At 37.4% G+C, this 12,383-nt stretch overlaps 1 protein-coding gene and 1 long non-coding RNA gene across 4 annotated transcripts in view; one reads left to right on the top strand and one right to left on the bottom strand.

Moving 5' to 3' along the window:
* LOC107710284 (rab11 family-interacting protein 4B) overlaps positions 1-9,617 on the bottom strand; it is a 24,609-nt gene extending 14,992 nt beyond the window's left edge. For 2 of the 3 annotated variants that reach the window (XM_016515013.1, XM_016515016.1), the window contains exons 1-3: positions 9,343-9,617; positions 1,135-1,322; positions 780-968 (exon numbers count right to left, since the gene is read on the bottom strand). In XM_016515013.1, the coding sequence (XP_016370499.1) occupies positions 780-968; positions 1,135-1,322; positions 9,343-9,399 (434 nt within the window). In that variant the 5' untranslated portion in view covers positions 9,400-9,617. Of the gene's footprint in view, positions 1-779; positions 969-1,134; positions 1,328-9,342 lie in introns of all 3 variants that reach the window. The other variant, XM_016515014.1, reaches the window with a different exon arrangement.
* Positions 1-12,168, top strand: part of LOC107710285 (uncharacterized) — a 12,712-nt gene extending 544 nt beyond the window's left edge. The window contains exons 2-3 of the long non-coding RNA XR_001636579.1: positions 2,981-2,986; positions 12,057-12,168. This is a non-coding gene — a long non-coding RNA (uncharacterized LOC107710285). The remainder of the gene's footprint in view (positions 1-2,980; positions 2,987-12,056) is intronic.
* The last annotated feature ends 215 nt before the right edge of the window (positions 12,169-12,383 follow it).

The raw sequence follows: 12,383 nt of genomic DNA, 5'->3' as shown, positions 1-12,383 counted from the left end.
GGCGGCGGCAACAATACTACAGCGAGAATAAAAGTTACGCCTTCTTTCTTTGCGTGAACATTTGGGTGGCGTTATGCAAATCTTCCCACATCGTGATGTAGACATGTGGGGGCATGTTAGAATGAGCCGTTTTAGGTAGGCGTGGTTGACTCTTAACTTTTATGAAGAATATCTCTTTGGATTTGAGACTTTATTCTTTGCAACTTTACAGATCTTCTTTATGCACCAAGAGCCTGTAACACTCCAAAGAGAAAGGAAAATTTGAAATTTCATCATATGACCCCTTTAAAAAAAATAGACATATAATGGCTGAGCAGACAGGAGGGGTAAAATGTTTCCTTTTTTACTTTTTTTAATTAAAATACTGAAAATAGAAGGTATTGGTTTTGGGGGACAGGTAAAACATTTTAGAACAAGTAAATTTGATTAAAAAATTAAATGCACAAAAATTGTTTTCAGCCTTTTGGATAGTGTGTCAGGACTAAAAAGAACCAATACGCTGTATCCCTTGTGAGTGAAAAAGTTTCCCACAGTCAGACAGCTCCATCCACTAATACAGTCACTAATATGTACATGCTGAAAGAAATCTTGTGTAATGAAGGCAGATATCTGGACTTCTTAACTAATCATCCTTTCATTTTAAAGTAAATCCCTTTGAAAACAGGCTTTGGGGCAGGGGAGAGACAGTACTGCTGTAGTTAGATGTAAAAAAAATAATTCAATAAATAATAATAATAAAAATTAAGAATACACACATGGACATACAAAAAACAACACACCTGGAGGAAACAGAAGAGCCCAGATCTGAACATCCATTAAAGCGGATCTCATCGTCTGGACAGGGGCTGCTTGGAGTGTAGTCTCCATCCTCTCCTTCTCCATAGTCCTCAAACTGCTCCTCATTTAATGAGGCAGATGAACGTGTAGAATGATCAGAAGTCTCGGAGCGATTATACATCTGACCACACCTTGAGGAATGAGAGAAGAAATGGAAATTAAAAAAGCATGTATTTTTTGTGCACTTTTCTGTAGACTTAATATCAGTGAAAGCAATTATTATTCAATTCATTAATTAATTTGCAAATCCATAAATTCAGCCTTATGTATACAAGAAAACATGATAAAATCACTTACTTTTCTCCTGGGAGGCAAAGCCCAATCCCTTCCTCTTTTTCTCCAGTTCTCCCTCCATCCGATATCTCTGACGATAGAGCACTGTCTACTGCACTGTCTCTGTCTGACTCTCGCTCCACCCCTCTGCCTCCCTCACCCTCCTCATCCTCGAGCATGGACATGATAACTGGTGGCCTGACCTGTCCTGACTGTACTGTCAAAAGCAAAAGAGATTAAACTGTTAGAACAGTCACACAACACCCAACTTAAGTTACATAAGAATAGAAACAATTATGAAAATATCATGAATGCATGGATGTCTGACAGGGATAAAATCTCTGGGAGTGACAACTGCATTTATCTATGATAACCCTAGCCATATTTTGGTGCCTCACAAGCAGTGAATATGGATATCAACAGTTCACCCATTTGATATGTTAGTGATATTAGTGACTGGAGACAATTTAGCATCAAAGAAAGAAAAAATATTTAAAAAATCTAGTATTAAATATGTAAATATTACTTCTATTCATATTGGTTTAAAAATAAAACTTTTATACCATTTATACCATATAAATGTAACTAAAAACTGTATGAGGCGTACACTTCAAGTAAAAATCATAATCATAATTATATTCCAAAAAGTTTTAAAATATATTATTCAAGGGTTTATGAATTTACAAATCATTATGTTTACATTATTATGCTTTAGAAAATTATTGACCTTTATACAGTCATGTGGTTAATAAGTCACAGGCCTAATCTAAATAAATTTTATGTTTTGTGTTTTTTGTTTTTGGAACACATGACTTTGACTTGGTTTTGCAACATTTTTATAAGAAATAAAAATAAAAGAATACGTCATACTTTATATGGTTTTCTTTTTTTAAATGTCATTCTTTTAATGAGGCTGTTATATTCATTGTGATATCAGAAAAGTTGTGTCACTCTGACACTGAATAACAAATAAAGAAAATACAACAAAGAAATAGAAGGAAGCAAACTGCTCGTAATATGTCTTGGCATGAAAATAACAAAAACAAAAGCTGCATGGCTAAAATTGGGCAGGCACCAATGTTCCTTTGCAGAAGAATGGACAGAACTGCAAAAGCATAATCTCTTCCCAATTTTTAATCAATCACACACACACTGCTTCTGTGGTTTACCAAACTGCCTCTACAACTAACAGTCACTTTTGTAAGTTGAGCACACAGCAGGCGGGTGTGCGTGTGTGAGAAAGAAAAAAAGGGCTCTTTAGTATTCTGTTGTGCAGAACATGAGGGGGCAGGGATACAAAATGCCAGTGTGTGGTCAGGCTGCTTGAACAGTGAGTGGTCCTACATACACAGAAGCAGTGAGCATGCACACACACACACACACACACAAAGTGGTTTGAGACACTTATTCTCCCACCTTCTTTCTCACACACAAAACACACACACACACACTTTTCTTTGTGTGGCATAGGGGAAAATCAAAACAGGTCACAAAATGTATAGGTAATTATGTGCTCTTGTATTTGTGAATAGATCTCCTCCTCCACATAACAGCAGGGTATGAGTATGTGTACCTACTGTATGTTTGAGCACCTTATTATGAATGCACACAACTCTCCGCAACTTGAAACATGACATTCAAAGCCCTGCAGGAAGCTCTTACACAAATCCACTCTAAATGCTAGAAAGTGATCTGTACATGCACACACTGAATACTTTATTATGCATGTGTGAAACGCACAAAAGGCAATCGCATTTCACATTGCAATGCCCCTTTAGAATAATATTACATAATGGTCTCCAAAATAATTTTAACATTCAGAAAAAAAAAGTGCATTTTTCAGATGTTGAGAACACTTCTGAGTTGCAAGCATTATGTAATCCCTTACTCAGACAATATGCCATACAAGAAACTGAAAAGGCATGCTGTCTGAAAACATGTTCTTTGTGAACCTCTGAGACCTGACACGACTATACAAAAAAATAACAATTGAGTTTATGACGTATATTTATGTTAAAGTTTCTGCTGATTTATTTGATCAACTGAAAACAGTTGGTAAACAGACCATGATGGCACTTCAAATAAGCATGTCAGGATATCAGGAAAAAAGTGATCAGAAGTATCTCTCTTGATGTGTGTCACGAATCCGGTCTATAAACTTCCGTTCACTCACCACCAGAGGTCACCCGCTCACCACATGGACTCTCACACTACACAGACTGTTACACATCACCCTGGACTACATTTCCCATGCTCCATTGCACTACCCTCGACTACATTTCCCATGCTCCATTGCACTAATCACAAGCTCACCTGAAACCAATCACACACAGCTGCTACCAATAACACACACTATATAAATCAGTCTCACACCACCATTCAACGGCGAGTATTGTTTAGCGTGTATCCCTGTTATAGCTACCAGCTACCTTACGGAGCCTGCTTTAAGTTTTCTAGTCTTAGCTTAGTCTTGCCTTGTCTGTGTTTTCTCGTGTTCTGATCATTGCCTGTGTACTTTGGATTACCTCTCTCGTCTTGCCCTGTTCGAATACTGTTTGCCCCTGCCTGGACTTTTGCCTTGTAGCTTGTACCTGGATTATCCCTCTAGTCTCGCCCTGTTGGATTACGTTCGCCGTCGACTGACCCTCGCTTGTTTACCTGATTGCTCTTGCCTTGTCTTCTACATACCAGTTTGCCATTGTCTGACCCATGCCTGTTTCTGACCACGTCTCCTAAATAAAGCTTGCAAATGGATCCTCACGTCTCATTCGTCCCGTAACAATGTGAATGTTTCAATCACAGCACATGTACCAGTGTTGTGATGCTCATTATTATAACTAATCTATTCATTTATTAAAAACATTTTTTTCATGTCAATTCTCTAAACTGTCATACCCCAGTAAATGTAAAATGCCTAATAATAACAATAATAATGATGATAAAACAAATACATTTTTTGGTGGCATATAAAAAACAAATGCTGCTATAACTATGCTGATATCATAATAAAAAGAGTGAATTTTTTGGCATAATAATTTTAAATAATTAAAAACCAAATCAAAGGCATATGGTCCAAAGAACATTGTGGAAAAATGCAATGGGGGGCGGGGGACGGATGAAGAACATATACTTTTTACTGTATAGTTACACCACATAGTTAGACATCATTTATGTTCTCATCTCATGATTTTCCCAGCTGTCACTGAGTACAATAACCTTGAGGTCGTGATGAAAATAGCTTTAGATTGATTATTGTAATGCTTTAGTGGGTGGTTGTTCTTCACGCTTAATAAACAAACTCCAGCTGGTCCAAAATGCAGCAGCTAGAGTTCTTACTAGAACCAGGAAGAATGACCATATTAGCCCGGTTCTGACACTGCACTGGCTCCCTATTAAACATCGTATAGATTTTAAAATCCTGCTAATTACTTATAAAGCCCTGAATGGTTTAGCACCTCAATGCTTGAGCGAAGTCTTATCGTATTATAGTCCTCCACGTTCGCTGTGCTCTCAAAACTCTGCCAATTTGATAATACCTAGAATATCAAAATCAACTGCGGGCGGCATCCTTTTCCTATTTAGCGCCCAAACTCTGGAATAATCTACCTAACACTGTTTGGGAGGCAGACACACTCTGGCAGTGTAAATCTAGATTAAAGGCCCATCTCTTTAACCTGGCTTACACATAACACACTTACACATTTCTATTACTCAAATCCGTTAAAGGATTGTTAGGCTGCATTAATTAAGTCATCCGGAACTGGGAACACGTCCAATAACACACGATGTACTTGTTACATCATATCAGGACACCTAGATGAGCCCCAGAGACAGATCCCCAGTGAAGACCTTGTCTCGTAGACGGCCATCGGGACAAGACCACGGAACCAGATGAGCCCTCTGCACAATCTAAATTTGCTGCAGCATCGATCAACCTGCTGGCTCGTCTGGCCGGAGGAGAACTGGCCCCCCGACTGAGCCTGGTTTCTCCCAAGGTTTTTTTCTCCATTCTGTCACCGATGGAGTTTTGGTTCCTTGCCACTGTCGCCTCTGGCTTGCTTAGTTGGGGACACCTAATTTACAGTGATATTGTCAACTTGATTGCACAGATACTATTTAAACTGAACTGAGCTGGACGATGACATCACTGAATTCAATGATGAACTGCCTTTAACTGAAAATTGATTGTTTACTTTTATCCTTTTGCACTGGACACACTATTTTCCTATTTTGATACTGTAAAGCTGCTTTGACACAATCTGTATTATTAAAAGCGCTATATAAATAAAGGTGACTTGACTTGACAAACACGATGTTGTTAAGGATTGAGAAACTGTGAAGTAGCAATGACTTATTGTCTAGTCAAGGACGTGTGAGTCTTCCAACAGTCCACACAGATGCATTAAGAAGTCACAAACATACCACCCACCAGCCACTCCATAATACTTTAATGGGTTTCAGCAAACAGCTTCTAGGCCACTGTGGGCAGCTGTTTCATGAATACAGTAAGCAAAACTAAAAGGGGCCTAACTAACCATTTGAACATGTACAGTTAGCAGGGTCTAATTTAGACAGAAAGCAAGAGGAGCATGAATTATTAAATTACTCTAAGCCAGGTGAAGTGAAAAAAAAAAAAAAAACAGCCTGTGACTGGCTTCAAACACAATACTAGGATTAAGTAAGACAAGGAAGAGTAAGCTTAGCAATGACAAACCTCTCCACCTGCATCTTACATAATTCTTAGAGAAGTCTCTGTTTCATGCAGGGTGAAACACTGCTCCCAAAACAACAAACTGGTATAGTCAGGTAATTACATGAAATGCAACAACAGAAGCTAGAAAGGTAAACTCGTGCAATATCACGAAGGAGAAATTATAAAAACATAATCCTTCCCCAGGGCAGAATGAGTGCAGCTAAAGACAACTACAGGATCAATAGCCTACATCAGGGTCTTCTGGACACTTTTTTGGAATGTTACATCTCATGTCCGCCCTTGAACCAAAGAGCCCCCGGGCCTTGTTCTCATTTCCATCTCATTAACAGCTTATCATCATAAGCTCCATTTAACTGCTCACTGCCTAGAGAATTCATAGGAATCTCCTTCAGGCCTCTTTACTAACTTGAATCAAAAGCAAGTGAAACGTACAACAGCTCTACCCATATAGTGCATACTCTCTTCAAACTCTTGGTTAAGTTCATTAGTTTACACAGTCAATAGATGATTTTACCTTGAATCAAATCACTTTTCTTTAAGTCACAAAATGTGTGTATAGGAGACTGGATCTACTTGGAGATGTCACAGATTAACCATCAGACTATATCAAGATTTCACTATATCTCAAGAACTATGAGGTTTTCAAATAAAAATTCAATAACACAAATCACAAAAGACTGTTGCAACTAGCTATTCCAACTTAAAATTTACCATTATAATAACTTCCCTGGATTGGACATGAGATAACTCAAATATCAAAGTTAGTAAATGTTCCAATGGTTTGATATTTGTTATATAGGCTACATTTTTAATTTCTGCTGTTTCAGGAATTGGTCTATAATTGTTTTAGTGCAATAAATAATAATATATAAAATAAATAATAGGCTGTATAATGGATTGTTTAATGGGAGGTTCAATTGTAACTTAACCCATATCTTTTTTCCTGAGCAGAAACGGTGAAAATGTTCAATAGCTTTCTTGTAGCCAAAGAATTAAGGTATGTATGTCCCAATACAGAAATTGACTTTCAAAAATAAACCTACTATGACAAATATTTACTGCAGTAAAAAGTAATTCTGGAAGCAAAATCTGAACACATTACCTTTTGATCCTGCCAAACCAAACTGATATTAACATGACATTAGAAAAGGGGGAAATAGTTAGACACAGTATGTTCTAATGAGAATATTCAGACCACTGATTCAGGGCCTGTTCAGCTAAGATTGAAATCATTTTAGGAGACAGGGAGAAGATTCCAATAGGCATTTGCACACTGGCACTACTGTGTGTGTGAAGAGGCGAGCTGAGATCATATGTAAGAATTTATTGCCATGTAAAATCTAGTGTCTAATATTGCTGCATATAAATCTTGACCATGTGCCCATCATCTCATGGTATTTCCTTACATACTGAAAATCTGGAATCAGCACAGTTTTAGAACAGAAGTGATGAGTGTATTTTTTTTTTATAATGATTACAGTATAATGTATCATACTGATTCACATTTCTCACTCAGCTGAGGAGACAGTTTCACTCCCACACACACCCAGGAAAAAACAAAAAGATCTGTCAAGGCCAAGCTGGTGCACAGGAACCAATGAGTCACCATCCTGAGACACACTGCAATTTTTGCAATAAAAAAAAAAAAACAACGTGCTCAAACTACAGTTGTCAATAGCAAACACTCCCTGCCAGGAGCAGGTTTACTTTCCAAATGCATAATTCTCCGATTTAAACAGTGCATTTAATGGATCAGCAAAGTTTACATTTATAAACATACTATTTCTGTGTGGTACTATATGTATCTGTATATATGTACAGTGTAGATTGTGCCTGGCCGCTATACCAATGATTTATTTATTATTTTTTAAAACATACAGCTGGTCTTTGTTTAGGCTGTACTGTGCAGCTTGTAAAGCGCATCGAAACCTGCACTGTGCTAAAGTGGTAACTCAAGCCGAGGGGTTTTGTGTGAGAGATATCTTGACACAGAGATACAGAAAAGGCTTATGGGGATTTCAAGAGGACTTTTAACAACACAGCTGTCAAAGCCAAAAAAGCTAACATTTCTCAAAGCACGTCTGCTGCTAAATGCCATACATATTGAATAAATGTTGTAGGTGTTCTAAATATCAAATTTAATTTTTTTCTAATTAAAAATGTCACAATCGATTAGCAGTCAAAATATAAATTCTGACAGCTTTTCATAGGTTTTTTTGCAGCTTGGTGTGCATTTTATACAATACTTTAAGTGTGTGGAAGTTCAAGTGGGCAATTAAATTCAAGTATGCCCTGGTCCTGTCGTGTCTATACTTAGAAGACTCAAACTAACCGAGACAGCAGAGAGAAAGAAAAAGAAAGACTGTTTGCAAGGGTGAGAGAGGTGATATAACAAAAATGTCAGCAAGATGATAGATAGGGACAGCAGGGCTGCCACAGTCACATTTACATACTTCCAATAACAATTTAACTTTATAAAATACAAAGTTATGTATTTTAAAAAAATCCAATATTAAAGTTAGCCAAAATATGTGTAATGGTGATCGTTTTCCAAAGTCAGTTACATACTTCCAATAACAATTTAACTTTATAAAATACAAAGTTATGTATTTTAAAAAATCCAATATTAAAGTTAGCCAAAATATGTGTAATGGTGATCGTTTTCCAAAGTCAACTATCAGCAGCAGTTTTAACATATTTAATTTGAGATAAACTAGACAACTACAATTTTAAGGAAATTCTGTGTTTGTGGTTTCAGTTACAGACCAGATATTTAAGCAACTGACACCCATATTCATTGACACTCAAATCATATATAAAAAAACTCACCTAGAATACATTCTAAATGATCTGTCATGGCTCAGGCTGGTCTAGTTACATGATGAGGTGCCTTCTATGTGTTCCAGGAAAAACAATTATAGTCAATTATATGATTAAGACTTACATTTGTTACCTTAGATAAAATTGTGATATTACAGTGAGCATACTCTTCAAAACTTCATAACAGTCTAGTTCTACCAGGTTTTAAAGGTATATATAGTATTCATGTTAATTGCATTCTAATATCAATCACTCTCATTGGTCCTTAGTTTCAAGTGTCAAGGTCAGAAACAACTGTGAAACATAATTTGACCTATATATTTATTATGTCTGCTGCTACTATAAATGACTTTTAGGTTTATGCACACACAAGTTGCCAGCTGCCCTCAATTAACTATTAATCTCATCAACTGCAGGGCAATCAGACAGTTTAACAATGAGAGAGAGACAGGTACAACAGAGAACAAGATTGGAAACCAACAAAAGACATACTCTTGGCATATTAGTGGTAGTAAAGAATGTCAGACTTGGGAGAAAACAAATTAAATAGAGTGTGAGAAGTAACAAAAATGAGAAGGGAACAAGTAAATGTAATCCATGAGTGAGCAACACAAACATGAAACACTTGACATGAATTCCTTATATTCCTTAAGTCCTTTCCTCTTTTTTGTAAACACAATATAAAGAGCTCCTCTTACCTTGTCACTCACAACCGAGTGACCATGATCTCTTCCACTCCTCACAGTCCACTTCATCCACTGTTGACATCCAACTCAAATCGAAACAGGTGAGGCCTCATCCACTGGTAAGGTTCTTTTCAGAAGTCCTTAACTTCTGTAATCCACAGTCAAGGAAAAGAGAGAGAATCCTTATGCTGATTATTTTTATCTGCTTACTTCATGAATGAATCTAATAGTTTCTGAAACTTGTGCAAACACACTGCACAATTCAGGTTTGCTTGACCACACACCCTCCCAGAAGCTCTGACAGCAGTTGTGGGTTTCCAGCCACTCCTACTCTCTCCTTCTCAATCTCTATGGCTGTTGCCAGGCAACCGGCTTCAGGGGCGGTCCTGTGGGTGGAGCTGAAAAAGCTGCACACTGGCTCATGTCTAAAGCATTTGCATATGCAGGTAGACCTACCTAGTCACTGTGGCAACAAGTGCAGTAGTTTGAAAGCTGAGAGGCTTAGGGACTTGAAACATTACAAAAACTCAATTCAAGTGAAACATTTTCAGATTCAGTTATAAAATGAAAAAATCTAAACACATGTAAAGAAAACTTTCAAAGGATTTGTATCACCAGAAATGGCACAAAAGGGGAAGTTGGGGGAGATTATATAAATTGCAACACATCACACACAAAGGTGCCAAACCTCACAATTTCACTTCCTTCCTTGCAAGACCAGTTTGTATTGTGTGTTTGCGCATGATTAATTGTGAAACTGGATTTGTGGTTGTATTGCACTATTGCAGACTTGGAAACATCTCTTCTCTCAAAAAGCCCTCTTATATCTGCAACCATCTCTCAGAGTGAAACTTACTCTTACTACTGTTACATCTGCTCTGAAATCTAATTGTGAAAAACAAATTAGATGTACAAGAGCATTAAATGCTCATTTATTTCACTGAACTGTCCTGTTACCTCCCACCCTAATCTAACAAATTACCCATGACTTCTAAAGCCCTGTGACCATGAGACCCCAGTAGCATAATCCCTGAAGACACTTGTTCACAAACAAAGCCCAGCTTAAAGAAATAGCATACACCTGCTGGTCCATACTAGACCAACTGAGCCATGTGCCGACTCCGTACTTGCCCCACTTCTTCCCTTTCTGAAACATGTATTGTTGATTTTTGTCTTCTGACCTGTTCTCTTCTCACACTCCCTGTATGTCTCTTCATATCAAGTTTTCTCACTGTGTTTTGCATTAGCTTAGGTAAATGTTCTTCATCCACACCTGTCTTCAGTTTCTCACTTCACGTCACATTAATACAAGTGATCCCAAACCACACAAAACTACAGCCAGCTCTTTCTGCCAAACCTCTTGAGGAAAGTTCAAAACTAGCACATAGTACGTTTACGGCTCTTATTCGTCCTGGCATCTCATTTGGACAGTGGTATCTTGTTTCTCCTGGTGTTTGTCGGAGGAACAAAAAACAGATGGTGTCAATTTTCTCTAACTCTGACCTCGGATTTTCTCTTACACATTTTAGCTTCTTGATAAGAAAAAGATTTAGAGACACTGGAGAATGATTGAGAAAAAGAGAAAGAGAAATGAGGCTGTTTGGGGGGGTCTCTTTGGGTGGATGGGTGAATGAAAGCTAATTATCTGGAAAGGAATGTTTTCTCATGGGCTCTCTCAGAGAGAGTTTGGCTACAGGTCAACCAATGGCAGCAGTTTATTTGTTTATGCAATTTGTTAAAGGTTTGTGCCCCTTTCCTCGTAAAGGCTATCAGTGATTCCATTCAGACTCTGCAGTCCAGAGTATAATTCACATGGACAGACTGAATAAAAGCCTTCAAATGACTTTAGAATACATTTCCCTTTTTTAAATCAAACAAGAAGTGTGGAGTTCTGAGTTAATATGTTAGCTTGAGATATAGTACAGCCCACTGTGAATAAAAGTTCAAATAAGTAGACAGCCTAGGCAGAGTGTGTATAAGGCTGGGCAAGGCTTGCTGGAGAGCCAAAGGTTGGAGCTTGATGTCCAGCTCCGCCTCTCTGGATATAATGGTGGAGCTTGAAGGTCCAACCATAACCCTATCCCTAAGCATAACTAGGTCAAGCTCCACCCATTAGGTCCAAAGAGGTGGGGCTGGTCTAGGTCAAGTGTCCGTGTACTTTTGCGTCCATTCATTTTTCATTTTTTAACCATGGTGAAAAAAAAAAATGAAAAAAGAATGGCTGTTGTATTTTTAAATGCTATGTTGAAAACCAAAATTTAAATTAGAACCCTACACACAAAATGCTGCCCAAAAAAGTAAAAATATTGACTTATTTTCAGATTTTTGTTTATGACTTTTTGCACCTTTAACAAACACCTTTAATTTTCAAAATGCACAAATTAATATAGAACAATTTAGATATTACAAGTTTTCTTTGGCCAAATTAGAAGTAGACCTAATGCTTTTTCTGCATGTTCAGTTGAGAACTAGAGCCGTTTCTGAAGCAATACAGAGACCTAATATATTAGGCCTACTTTAAAATATGGTTTTAAAATAGATATATAGAGGACCAAGCACGTACAGTACATCGTGTTAGAGCGCTATACAGAGGAGGCTTTAATATGGTAAATATATAATTATAATATAGAAATATATATATATATAAATATAATTTCTCCCACTTCTCCAGATACTAGCAGGCCCGGTTCCAGAATCAAATCACTGAGACTTCTGAAATTACTGAGGGTGCTCAAGCCTTAACCCTTGTGTTGTGTTCAGAACCCTATCACACTTACGATGTTACAGAGCAAAAAGGTCCCGGCCTCAAAAAATTGCTTATAAATCACTCATTATGCTATATTAAAATGACTGGCCATTCAGAGTGAATGGGAAAGATCACAAAAAAGGACCTTTATTTTGAAATGCTTTTATTTTCTGTAAAGGGGCAAATAGTAACACTTTTGCTGTTCCCTGTCAAATCTGAACATCCATAATAAGTGATTTATAAGCATTTTTTTGAGGCCGGGTCATTTTTGCCCTGGAACATCACAAGTGTAACAAGGTGAAAAATC

This window comes from Sinocyclocheilus rhinocerous, unplaced genomic scaffold (genome assembly GCF_001515625.1).
Source record: "Sinocyclocheilus rhinocerous isolate Xijiao unplaced genomic scaffold, SAMN03320098_v1.1 scaffold567, whole genome shotgun sequence".
NCBI classification, from domain to species: Eukaryota; Metazoa; Chordata; class Actinopteri; order Cypriniformes; family Cyprinidae; genus Sinocyclocheilus; species Sinocyclocheilus rhinocerous.
Note: the sequence above shows the minus strand (reverse complement) of the source record. Positions and strands in the feature narration are given on the sequence as shown.